The following is a 13,694-nucleotide window of genomic DNA, read 5'->3' on the forward strand; positions in this document are numbered from 1 at the left end:
GCGCGCCCTTCGCAGTGCATTCTGGGGGATGTGGTTTACTGTGGGCGCGCCGTTGGTGCCTCCCGAGGAATTACTGCCCAGTGAGGAAGCGACCGCTTAGTTCCGACCCCGGCGGTCCGGCTTGGGGACCTCAGAGGGTGTGCTCTGAAGGGGCGTAGGTGCTGCTGCTGCCAGGGCTGCTTTTCCCGGTGGGTCTCATGTTAGACCGTTGTTGGGTGCCCGTTTCCGGGCTTTTGAGTGCTGGGGGCAGAGGAGGATGGTGTTTCTCCATCCATGCTCGGGAATTCAGAGCATGACAGTCGTGGTTAGGGTCCTGTGACCACCAAGCAATTGTTCCTGGAGATGGATACTTACTGTGAGGACCCCTGCTGGGGTCTGGTAGTGATTGTTGGTTACGGTTACTTACTAGGGCAACCCTTGGGATGGTGACTGCAGTGGGGTGGTTGTTAGAGGGCTTCATTGAGGCCAGTGGAACTCTAACCCTGCCACAACCCAACCTGAGTTAGAAGGGGGATTAGAAGTCACCAGGTTCAACGCTTGGCCCAATGTTGGAATCCCCTCTACAGCGTGCACTTCTGTTATCTAGGAATCTCCTAATTCGGAATGTAGACCAATTGTTGTATAATTTCAGTTCTTAGGAAGATCTTTCTTTTCCAAGAGGCAATTTTCCTGTATATTCCACCCGAGTCCCCACAATGCGGAAATGCGTTTAGAAAGCCCCATCGTGTCACTTTGGGGGACACACATCAGTTTTAGTGAGGTTTTAGAATCTGTCCTCTTTCTTGAGCAGAACACGCTGCAATCACGTGAAGGTAGTTGGAGTCCCCTAACAATGGATAAATTCGTCATTCGAACGCCTAGAATCCAGAATACACCTCAGAAGAAAGATCCCACAGGAAAGATTTACAAGCAGGCCACGATCGAATCTCTGAAGGTGAGAGGGGATCTGGGATTACAGAATATGTGCAAAGGACTGTGACAGCAAGGCAGTGCCGAAGGGTTCTATTATGGAAGACCTATGGATTATTTCCTGCTATGCCTCCTCTCCCAGAATATACCTGACCACTCCTTCATTGTTTCCCTCATATCCTGTACAGACTTCTATTTATCAAATCCTGCACCTCTGCTACATTCTTCTAATTACTCTGGCTTTAGAGTATGTTTGCCAGCTGGTAGGACCTTTGTTATTATTTTTTTGCAAAATTTTCTTGTCTGTTAGGAATGCTAAAGTACCAAATATGATTCTATATACCCTGTACAAACTCAGTAAGGAGTGGCTGATGATGCTGTACCCGTATTTTTCTGGCTAGAATTGTATCACACAGCCTCCACAGCTACAGCTGAGACTGGGAAAGAGACTTTTAATGGACTCTTTGCTACCTGGAACTCAGTCTGCATTCTGTTAACAAGGAAGAGGCAAAGGATATATAAAATGAAACAATGAACATAGGTACCCAATAAATGGCAAAGTAATTATTATTTCACCAAAAATAAAACAACTTGTAATTATTGCCTTTTGTCACCTTGAACCTCTCCTCCTACATTTCTTTTTCTTTTCTGTTTCCTTTATTAGTTCCTTTTCCTCCAGTAGATTCCTAATGTTTTTGTTCACCAGAGCTCTGTTACTTTTTATGTATTTGGCTAGAATCTCAAAGCTTTCTATGCCGAGGACTGCCAAACCTGAACCTCCAGTCTAGATTTCTGAAGGTGAAAGGGGAATCTGAGGCTAGACAAAATGTGCAAAGGACTATGATAGCAGGACGGTGTTCTGAGTACTTGACTTACATACTTAGCTAGGACTCCTTTTCTGGATGTCCCACAGGCTTACCAGACCCATATTAGAAAGCAGTGAAGGGAATATAGACAGAAGCCCTAGGTTCTAGGTCCTATTGTGCAAAGGTGTGATCTTTAGCAGATCATTCCCTTCTCTGGGACTTTTGTTTCCTCATCTGTAAAATGTGGAGGTTGAACTATATCAGTGTTTCTTCAAGGGATGTTGTTGTCGTTTGGGGCAAGATAATTCATTATTTGGAGCTGTCCTGTGAATTAAAGGATGTTTAGTATCCCTGGCTCTTAGGCACCAAATGCCAATAGTTCCTCCCATTGTGATAACCCAAAATGCCTTCATATATTTCCAAGCACCTCTTACTTGAGAGCTAGTGAACTCTAGATGCTCTTTAAAGTCTCTCCTAGTTTGCAGGTATGTGACTTCATAGAACATGTTCAAGTTTTTCAGCTGTCTCTACTTTATCAGAATGTTCATGGATAATTGTATATAGCAGTGATTCTCAATGAGGGATCGTGATGTCAGACTCTCTGGAGGAAAAGTGGGGATAGTAAGTGAACTACACATACAGTCACCAACAAACAGCGAGATTCTGCTATACCTCCACCTGCCTCTTTTCTCCTCTATGTCTGCACTTGTACCCCAGTTGAGAATCATTATGTGTGATGATGAAAATAAGTGATGTGAAGATGAACAGGCATATGGAATAACATTCCCCTTAAATATATTAGCTTTTTTCCAAACCTGTCCCTTATTCTCCAGTGTTTACTTTTATATCCATATACTGAGTAACTGTGACTACAAATCTAGGAACCATCTTTTTTTTTTTTTTTTTTTAAATAAAGATGACCGGCAAGAGGATCTTAACCCTTAACTTGGTGTTATCAGCGCCACGCTCTCCCCAGTGAGCTAACTGGCCATCCCTATATAGGGATCCGAACCCGTGGCCTTGGTGTAATCAGCACCACACTCTCCCAAGTGAGCCACGGGCCGGCCCTTAGGAACCATCTTTTAACTCTTCTCATATATATCCAATTTTTAATTCTGTTTCCTAAATATCCTTCTTGTCCATACTCATGTCTCCCACTTTAAATTCAAAATCTTGTTACAGTCCTAACTCATTTTATTGAGGTTTGCTTTATTGCACTTCACAGATAATTGCATTTTTTACAAATTGAAGGTTTGGGGCAACCCTGCATTGAGCAAGTCTATCAGTGCCATTTTTCCGACAGCATGTGCTCACTTCGTATCTCTGTGTCACATTGTGGTAATTCTTGCAATATTTCAAACTTTTTCATCATTATTATATCTGTTATGGTGATCTATGATCTTTGATGTTACTATTGCATTGTTTTGAGGTGCCAGGAACTGCACCCATATAAGGCGGTGAACTTAATTGGTAAATGTGTGTGTTCTGACGGCTCCATCAACTGGCCGTTCCCACATCTCTCTCTTTCTCCTCAGGCCTCCCTATTCCTTGAGACACAACAGTATTGAAGTTAGGCCGGCTAATAAGCCTACAGTGGCCTCTAAGTTTTCAAATGAAAGGAAGAGTTGCACATCTCTCACTTTAAGTCAAAAGCTAGAAGAAATTAAGCTTAGTGAGGAAGGCATGTTGAAAGCTGAGAGAGGCCAAAAGCGAGGCCTCTTATGCCAAACAGTTAGCCAAGTTATGAATGCAAAGGAAAAGTTCTTAAAGGAAATTAAAAGTGCTCCTCCAGTGAACACATGAATGATATAAAGTGAAACGGCCTTATTGCTGATTTGGAGAAAGTTTTAGTTGTCTGGATAGAAGATCAAACCAGCCACAGCATTCCCTTAAGCCAAGGCCTTATCCAGAGAAAGGCCCTAACTCTCTTCAATTCTACAAAGGCTGAGAGAGGTGAGGAAGCTGCAGAAGAAAAGCTTGAAGCTAGCAGAGGTTGGTTCATGAGGTTTAGGGAAAGAAGCCATCTCTGTAATGTAAAAGTGCAAGGTGAAGCAGCAAGTGCTGTCATAGAAGCTGTGGCAAGTTATCAGAAGATGTAGCTAAGATAATTAATGATTGCGGCTACACTAAACAACAGATTTTCTGTGTAGATGAAATGGCTTTGTATTGGGAGAAGATGCTGTCTAGGATTTTCCTAGCTAGAGAGAAGTTGATGCCTGGCTTCAAAAGACAGGCTGACTCTCTTGTTAGGGATGAATGCAGCTGATGACTTGAAGTTGAAGCCAGTACTCATTTATCATTCTGAAAATCCTAGGGCCCTTAAGAATTATGCTAAATCTCCTCAGCTTGTGCTCTCTAAATGGAACAACAAAGCCTGAATGACAGCACATCCGTTTATAGCATAGTTTACTGAATATTTTAAGCCCATTGTTGAGGCCTACTGTTCAGGAAAAAAGAGTGTTAAAGCTCATTGATGATACACCCAAGAGCTCTGAGGGAGATGTTCATGGAGATGAATGTTGTTTTCATGCCTGCTAACACAATGTCCACTCTACAGCCCATAAATCAAGGAAAGGATGTTCCATTTATAGAGCACAGGCTGAGTAGAAAGTACTTTTGACTTTCGAGTCTTATTATTTAAGAAACACATTTTGTAAGGCTATAGCTGCCATTTATAGTGATTCCTCTGATGGATCTGGGCAATGAAAATTGAAAACCTTTTGGAAAGGATTCATCATTCTGGATGCCATTGAGAACATCCGTGATTCATGAGAGGAGGTCAAAATAACTACATTAACAGGAGTTGGGAAGAAGTTGATTCCAACCCTCATGTAGTCAAAATAACTACATTAACAGGAGTTGGGAAGAAGTTGATTCCAACCTTTGAGGGGTTTAAGACTTCAGTGTACGAAGTAACTGCAGATGTGTAACAAGAGAACTAGGGTTAGAAGTTGTAACTGAATTGCTGTAACATTATGATAAAACTTTAACATATGAGAAGTTTCTTCTTATGAATGAGCAAAGAAAATGGTTTCTTGAGATGGAATTTACTCCTGGTGAAGATGCTATGAACATTGTTGAAATGACAATAAAGAATTTAGAATATTACATAAACTAGTTGACAAATCAGTGGCAGGGTTTGAGAGGATTGACTCCAATTTTGAAACAAGTTCTACTGTGGGTCAAATGCTATCAAATAGCATCACATGCTACAGAGAGATCTTTTGTGAAAAGACGAGTCCGTTGAAGCAGCAAACTTTATTTCCGTCTTATTTGAAGAAATTGCCAGAGTCACCCCCACCTTCAGCAACCACCACCCTGATCAGTCAGCAGCCATCAATGTCGAGGCAAGACCCTCCACCGGCAAAAAGATTATGACTTGCTGAATGGTTGTTAGCATTTTTTTTTAGCAATAAAGTATTTTTTAATTAAGGTATGCACACTTTTTTTTAGACATAATGCTATTGCACACTTAATAGACTACAGTATAGTATAAAGATATAATATAGCATATTATATGTACTGGGAAACCAAACAATTCATGTGGCTCACTTTATTGTGATATTTGCTTTATTGTGGTGGTCTGAAACCAAACCCACAATATCTCTGAAATATTCCTGTATTTCTCACTTAGAGCAGTGCTGTGGTCTGTTGATTTGTCTCCCTGCCCTTGACGTCCCCCATTATTCTCTCCACACTTATGCCAGAGAAATATGTCTAAAGCAAAAGAAAATCTACTCAGGTCACCTCCTTGCCTAATCCTTCAGTAATTTCTCATTACCTACTGATAAAGACCACATTTTTTTAACACGGTACCCAAAGCCTACCATGACCTGACACCCACCCGCCTCATCCCTTGCTACACTCCATCCAATGTCAATCAGTCAGAATTCCCCCAAAATGTTGTGCTCTTTCATACCTCTATACCTTTGCATATTCTTTCTTTTTTGATTGTAATGCCCTCACCCTCTTATCTTGAAGGCAATATAGTGTAGTAATTAAGAACACATGCTCTGGAGCCAAACTGCCTGTGTTAAAATCCCAGCTCTGCCACTTACTACCTTTTTGACCTTGGGCAAGTTATTTAACCTCTCTGTGTCTGAACTTGTCTATAAAATGGGGATTAATAATAATACCTGTTTTATAAGATATTATGACGTTTGAGTCAATATATGTAATATGTTTAGAATGGAGCCTGACACATACTATCAACTGTTTGCTATTATTGTTGTTATCATTACTTTATGAAATCCTATTCATCCCCTATGACCTAGTTCAAAAGTCTACTCTAATATGAGTCCTTTCCTGAATACCCTTCTCTCCCCCAGATAGAGTTAATCTAATCACTCCCTTCTTTGAGCCATCCCATCCCTAATTTAAACATGCCCGTATTATTGCACTTGTTTATAGTATAATTGATTCTTTACATGCCTGTGACCTGCTACTCCCTGAGCTTCTTGAAAGACTATGTCTTATTGATTTTGTGTCCTCAGTACCTGGCACAGGACTCGGCATGTGGTAGGCCACAATACTTTTTGCTAAAGGACTAAATGAACTAAAACTCTAAAAGCCTTGCCATAGCATATGAGACTTTTCCTATTCTGCTCCAATGTGCCTTATTGTCTCATCCCTTGTGGTTCCCCATTTACATGAATGCATTCTAGCCACTTTTCTTGTTCTTTATATAAGCTATTCTCTTTCAATTTCCAGGGCTTTCTTTGACTTGATGCTGGTTCCTTTTCCTGGAAAGCCATTCTCTTTCTTTTTACAGAGTGAATTCCTACTCATTTGTCAACCCACTCAAGAACCACTACCTGTGAATCCTGGATTATAGATTCCATGAAGACAGAGACCTTGATTATTTTATTTACCTCTGTGTCCTTGGACCTAGCACAGTGCCAAGCACATATTAAGTTGTCAATAAATATTTGTTAAATACATGAATGTATAAATGATTTCTGGGTCCTTTAGAGTAGTTAATCCTTCCCTCTTCAGTATTCTCTTAGCACTTCGTTCAAATATCTGTCATAGCACTTACCTTACTGAATTGTAATGATCTGATTACCTGTAGTTTTCTCCAATCAACTGTGAGCTCTTGAGTCCTGGGACTGCAGTATCTTGTTTTCTAATACTGCTCCAAGACCTACCACAGTGCCTGCTACACTGTAGGTATATTTATTTATTTTGCCATGCCATGGTAGGGTTTTGATAAGTAAACAGTTCTACAAATATTGTAAAACAATGTTATGCCCAGCACTATGCTAGGTACTATAGGGAACGTGAGAAATTTAAGGTCAAAATATGAGCCTTCATGGGACTTCTTGTAAGGGTATTGAATCATAAAAAATTAATAAATAATTATACAAAATCACATGTGATCCATTACAAAATTGTCATCTAGACAGTAAGTGTTAAGAGTTACGAGAAGGGCCGAGCCCGTGGCGCACTTGGTAGAGTGCTGCGCTGGCAGTGCGGCGACGCTCCCGCCGCGGGTTCGGATCCTATATAGGACTGACCGGTGCACTCACTGGCTGAGTGCCGGTCACGAAAAAACGACAAAAAAAAAAAAAAAAAAAAAAGAGTTACGAGAAGAGAAAGCTTAGTGTCTATTTTAGTGGTCAGAGAAGACTGTATACTAGGACACCTTAAAAGAATGGAAAGATTTGGCTAGGTAGAGGGAAATAGCATATACCACCAGTAAGTGGTACTTGATGTTCTGTTTCCTATATGCATGCACAGTGTTTGCTTTCATGTGTACACAATGGCAAATTAAAAACAAGTTGACTGAAATGTGAATTCTAGAGAGGTCCACTCTCTGCCAAGTGACCTGTTCCCACACACAAGCATTGTGTTCTAATGCTGTGTGAGTTCATTTTCTGTCACTTGTAACAGAATACCTGAAACTGGGTTATTTATGAAGAAACAAAATTTATTTCTTACCGTTTTGGAGGCTGGGAGGTCCACGGTCCAAGGGGGGTGCATCTGGTGAAAGCCTTTATCTGGGTGGAAACTCTCTACAGTGGTGATGCAGGTAGTCACATGGTGAGAATGGCAAGAGCTCTTTTATGCGCTCTCTTTATAAAGCCTCTGGTCCACACCATGACAGCCCATTAAACCATCAACCCCTTATTCCATGAATGGATTAATCCATTCACTGGGTGCAGTCCTCATGATCCAGTTACCTCTAAAAGGCTCTACCTTTCAAATATCATAATCAGGTTTTCCACCTTCTTAACACTGTTGCAATAGGGATCAAGTTTTCAACACATGAACTTTTGGGGGACACAGCTGACCCATAGCAAATGCCAAGAACTGGCTGAATGTTCATGCCTCAGTTTCCTCATCAGTAACATTGAGAATAACAACACCTAACAATAACCTGAAGGATTATTATGAGGGTTAAATAAATAACTGCCTGTTGAAAGGGCTGAGCTTTGTGCCTGGTGTGTAGTAAAAAGATAAATAGTTTCTGCTTCTCATGTAAGGAAAAGCAGAGGTTTGTGTAGCAAAACTAGAGCTGATAATGATGGTGGTGATAGTAATAATAATGATTATTACTACATTTATTGACCCTATTTCTATGGGCGAGGCTTTGTACTAATACTTTACATATATTAACTCTTTAAAACCTAATAACAGCTCTGTGAAATGTATGCTTTTGTTACTTACATTTTACAGATGAAGAATCTAAGGCACAGAGAGATTAAGTAACTTGCCTAAGGTCATGCAACTTATAAGTGACAGAGCTGGGATCTGAATTTGACAATCTGGATCCATAGTCTGTCCCCTATAGGGTGAACTTAAAGAAAAAAAAAGTAGAGGTTTCTGAATGCTGAACTGAGGAGGTATAAAAATCTTAGACTATTAGGACCATTGTACTTCTGTTATCAGTTTATTACAAGTAATTTTGCCATAGCCTTATCACATTCAATAAATGTGGTACTCAGTAGAGCTCACATAGTATACATTTAAATGGTAAAGGTTAATTTGGTTAATCTCTTCATATTCCCTTGAGAAGAAAGGATTTCTTCTGTTGATTACAGTAGGAGATTTTTTTTTTTTTTTTTTTTTTTTTTTGTCTTTTCGTGACCGGCCGTACCATGCTCAGCCAGTGAGCGCACCGGCCATCCTTATATAGGATCTGAACCTGCGGCGGGAGCACTGCTGCGCTCCCAGCGCCACACTCTCCCGAGTGCGCCATGGGGTCGGCCCAGCAGTAGGAGATTTTTTAAATTAAAAGATCTTAGAATATGCTGATTCTTTTAGGTTCAGCACTTCAGAATGCTCTATAAACTTTTCCTTCCTTTGTAGGATTGACTGGCCAATGTTGTCTCCTGCCCCCAACAGTGGAATAGTGCCCACATTAGTGCTTATGAGTGAATCATTTTCCCTAATTGGTTTTGTCAAACCTGATATTTCAGCCATCCACAACTGTAAGACCAGATGGTATATTGGAGAGCACATCTTTCTGGCGATAACTGTTCCACTCACTACTCATTGTAGCTTCCTCATTGATATTTTGTGTCCATTTCTTTTGTTCCTCAATAATTCACATAAGAATTTGCAATATCTTCCGGGCCCATATTTAGACACATCTAAGGAAACATTTAATATATGGAATTCTTTTGCTGTGGAATGGACTGCTTATATTCCCTGTTTCTGCCCTAAAACTTCAGATCTGAAGACTTTGCTGTACTTAGACCTTGAAGGAAGAAATAGTCTTGTTCAATTATACCTACTGTACACTGGTGATAGAGAGATAAATAAGAAATTATTCTGACCCTCAAGTTAGTTATAATGTAGTGGGGAAGATAGCCTTGTTGACAAGTATATGCAGAAAGCGTAGATGTAATAATGGGAGTCTACACAGGTTGCAAAGGGACCCAAAGAGGACGATGGTCAAATGTGGTAGGAGAGAGACAAGAAAGGTTTCATAGAGGAGGTGACACTTGAGAATCTTAAATAAATAGGTGTTTATCAGGTGAATGAGGCAAAGAAAGAGCATCCTAGGCAAAGGGTGTGAAGTACTATATGATTCATTTAGGAAGCTGCAAATAGTGTATCTGGAACAAATGATGAGACTGAAAAGGATGTCAGGAACCAAGTCATGGGAGGCCTTTTATGCTGTGCTAAACAGTTTGGACTTCTATAGTTCCATAGGTTGAAATGATATGATATTGAACCCCTAACCTGATTCCAGCCATATAGAGATGCTGGATAAAAAGTGTCCAGTACGGAGCTGAGCTTGAAAGCAAGAAAAAGAAATTCTCACGTGCTAGGAAGAGAGAGGAAATCCAAACCCAGAGCTGTAAGTGAGAGCTGAAGCTGAATAATTTCGGGGACTGCTGAAAGCCGATATAATGCTTAGTGGCTGGGGTTTTAAAGCCACTATGGGGACAGGAAATAAGATCTCAGGCTAATATGATGTAGGGAGCTGTAACTGACCCCCACATGAAGCTGGGAGCCCAAACAGGGCGACCATGTTTGTGAAAAATGAGCTAAAAAAATTTCATCCATTGTTCCAAGGAAGCAGCATGAAAAATTGTAATCTTCTCAGTGTCTTGGATGGAAAAAGAGTTGTCTGTAATAAATTAGAACTACATACTTATTACTATGCATGAATATATATAAATTCACACTATCTGCAAAGCTGAAAAAAATTAACGTAAAAACTGGTCTAGAACCAGGAAAATCTAAAGACTTTGGCAAAGGCAAATGTGAAATTTCCCTGTTAAGATACTTAACATCCTGGGGCACACATGACTCACATGGTAAACATTCCCCTTTAAAAATAAACTCATAGTCAAAAATTACAAACTCTAAGAAAAGAAATTACCTGGAGGGAGAATGAGCAGATAGATCTAAGTAATATAATTTCTACACAAAGGAGTAAAGGTAAGAGAACAATCTGAATGAGACCTTAAATATGTTTACAGTGTTCACAGAGATTAAAAAAAAAAAAAAACAACTAATAGAAGCCATAAGGTACGATCAGAACAGTATGAAAAGAGAACAGGCATGTTTGGGAGGAAAAACAAAAACAGAACTTGTCCAATGAAAAAATATGTGTTAAAGCAAAAACACATTGAACAGGTTAAAAGTAGGCAAGCCATAGCTAAAGAGAGAAATAATGAATTGGAAAGTATATCTGAGGAGATCACATAGGATGCATCACAGAGAAATAGAGAAAAATATGAAAGAAAAGAAGACATAAAGGACAGACAAAAAAGCCATGTAATAGGGGTTTCTGAAGTAAAGGCTTGTGAGGCAAATACTGGTATAGATTTTATTGAGCATACATCTTAAAAATTGTAAGGATAAACACTAAAATGATAGAAACACAATGTATAACTTCCAAACTATAAAGAAAAATAAGATTAAAGAAAACTCATGTTAAATAGAAGAAAGGAGAAAAGAGAAAATATGTCCAATTATATCAATAATCACAATTAATACAAATGGATTAAATATTCCTATTAAAAGATGGAGATTCTCAGACTGGATTTGGGGGAGGGGAGAGCAAAATAAAGCAGCCATAGGATATTTAAAGCATAATGACCCAGAGAATTTGAAAGTAAGGGATGGAAGACAGTATACAAAAAAAACTGACATAGATAGGATTTCATTGAAGCAGTGTTTATAACAGGAAAAATTTGGGGGAGAAAAACCCTAAATATGCATTAGGGGAATAGATTTAAAAGTTCTAAGACATTTCTGTATAAAAATAATGGAATACTATCCAATACTATCAAAATAAATCAACTGGGGTCATATGTATCAGTATGGATAAATCAAGAAATACAATGAGTGGAAAACGCATGATATTTGGTTTTTTTTTTTTTTTTTTTGGCGTCTGGCCAGTACAGGGATCTGACCCCTTGACCTTGGTGTTACAGACTGCACTCTAAGTGAGCTAACTGGCCAGCCTGAAAAAGCGTGATATTTATACCTTCTTCCAATTGAACAGATCTCCTTACTTGGACATATTTTATTTATTTGTTTACTTTATTTATTTGCTTTTCATACAACTGAACACTAATAATACTATTTTATATTATAACAGATCATAGAAAGGACTTTGTTTCAATTTTGACTAAGACCCTAAATGCTAAAAACAAAACAATAGGCATCAAATGATATTCCCAAAAGAGATTCTAGACCATCTATACAGAATTTGTGAAGGCAGTACATGAAGACCAGTCTTGAAATTCTGAACTCATCGCCCATGATAGGCTGTGAAGAAGGTTGAAGTTAAAGGAAGAGTGGAGAAAAAATTCCTTTGGTTGAAGTGAGAGTGCTGTGGTATTTTCACTTGGCGAACTTGACTTCAGCTCCTGGAGTTGGTGGAGAGAGATATCAGACCTGTGCCTTGGAAATCTAAAAAAAGAGAGAGTGGCTGACTGATGCCAGAGGGAGAAGTGGCTGCATTGGGAAGGCTGTTATTCTCAGACGTGTTTAGAACAAGATATGGGCATTCGTGGGAGAAAATGCTGGCTCGCCTGGAGTTGAATTAAAGTGGCTGGGTTCACAAGGATCCTTGGAAGGAAAATGGGATCCCTACAGAGAGAGTGTGTGTGAGTGGGTTGCCAAAACCTGGGGACTTAGAGGAGAACTTGTAAGCAGCTTGCTGGAAAAGGCATTGCCCACATTGTAGGAACTGCAGATGAGATCTCAACAATTCAAGTTCTCCAAGGAACTACAAAAGCACCTTGTAAGAGAAAAAGAAAGTCAGCCAAATCCAGAGAGCACTAAAACCTGATCAGCATAGTATCACAACAGAAAATAAGGCTTTTCCTGTCCCTTTCCTCTCCTCCTTTTCCCAGCTTTGAACCTGAAAGAAACCAAACAAGCAAATTGGGGAGGAGGAAAGTAAAGGGATGGAAAACAATGTACAAAAAACCTGTCACAGGCAGGAGTCCATTGAAGCAATGTTTATAACAGGGAAATTATGGGGGAAAAGATGGGGAAATAGAGGAGTCATACATACCCTCCTCCCACCACAAGGTTCTAGGCTGGAAGCAGACCCCAGCCAAGTGAAGGAGATGAGAATTTTTTTTACTTGCTTTTTATCAAACTATCATGTGGAAAACATGTAAAAAAAAAAGTACACAAATCCCAAGTGTACATCTCGAGGAATTTTCACAATGTGAACACACCAGCATCCAGATCAAGAAACGTTACTAGAATCCCAGAAGCTTCCTATGCCCTCTTCCAATCCCTAACTGTGCCTACTTCCCCAGGGTAATAATCCAAGATGAGGGTTTTTGTTTATTTGTTTGTTTGTTTTGTCATTATAAAAGCAATTTTATTTTTTATCTCCCAGATTACTTTTAAAAAAGATTCTTAGTTGTAATAATAGCAAAACTACAGAAAAGCTACAACACAGTACAAAGAACTTTCCCATCTCTTTCACCCAGATTCCTTAACTGTTAATATTTTATACTTAAGATGGTAGTTTCTTCTAGGAAGGAAGGAGGGGAATGAGTTTGGTGAAGGGACTTAAAATAATAAACATTATAAAGTTTATGTGAAATGGCAAAGTTACTTTTTTTTTTTCATTGTAATAGTAGGTTACTATGAACCTTTCTATGTGTTTGAAATTTTAAAAAATTCTTTGAACAGGAGAGAGTTTGAGTTTTATTCTCTAGGAAGTGGTAAACTGTTAAAGTGTGCTTTTTATTGTTGAAATAAACATGTCTTTGTGACTTTTCTGCTCTGTGTCCTTGCCTATGAATTAAGACACTCTTAAGAGAGCTATAGGGTTTATTCACCTCTGCATCATTTTTCTTTTTGTCTCATCCTTATTGCTAAGTGCCCAGTGGTGTCTGACATGGTAAGATTAAAACTTGCACTTTTCCTAATAGATGCAACTCTTCCTGATTTGCAGTAAGCAGGACCTGCTTTTAAGCAATTACTCATCATTTGGGGCCATCAGGCACACGGTGCTTTGGTTCAGGTCATAATCAATAATTCATATGT

General features: G+C 39.3%; 1 protein-coding gene across 1 annotated transcript in view; it reads left to right on the forward strand.

Annotated features, from left to right (window-relative positions):
• The first annotated feature begins 38 nt into the window (after positions 1-38).
• TCEANC2 (transcription elongation factor A N-terminal and central domain containing 2) overlaps positions 39-13,694 on the forward strand; it is a 38,146-nt gene continuing 24,490 nt past the window's right edge. Inside the window, exons 1-2 of the mRNA XM_063106507.1 lie at positions 39-188; positions 791-934. Of these exons, the coding sequence (XP_062962577.1) occupies positions 833-934 (102 nt within the window). The 5' untranslated portion in view covers positions 39-188; positions 791-832. The remainder of the gene's footprint in view (positions 189-790; positions 935-13,694) is intronic.

Source organism: Cynocephalus volans, chromosome 8 (assembly GCF_027409185.1).
Source record: "Cynocephalus volans isolate mCynVol1 chromosome 8, mCynVol1.pri, whole genome shotgun sequence".
NCBI lineage: Eukaryota > Metazoa > Chordata > Mammalia > Dermoptera > Cynocephalidae > Cynocephalus > Cynocephalus volans.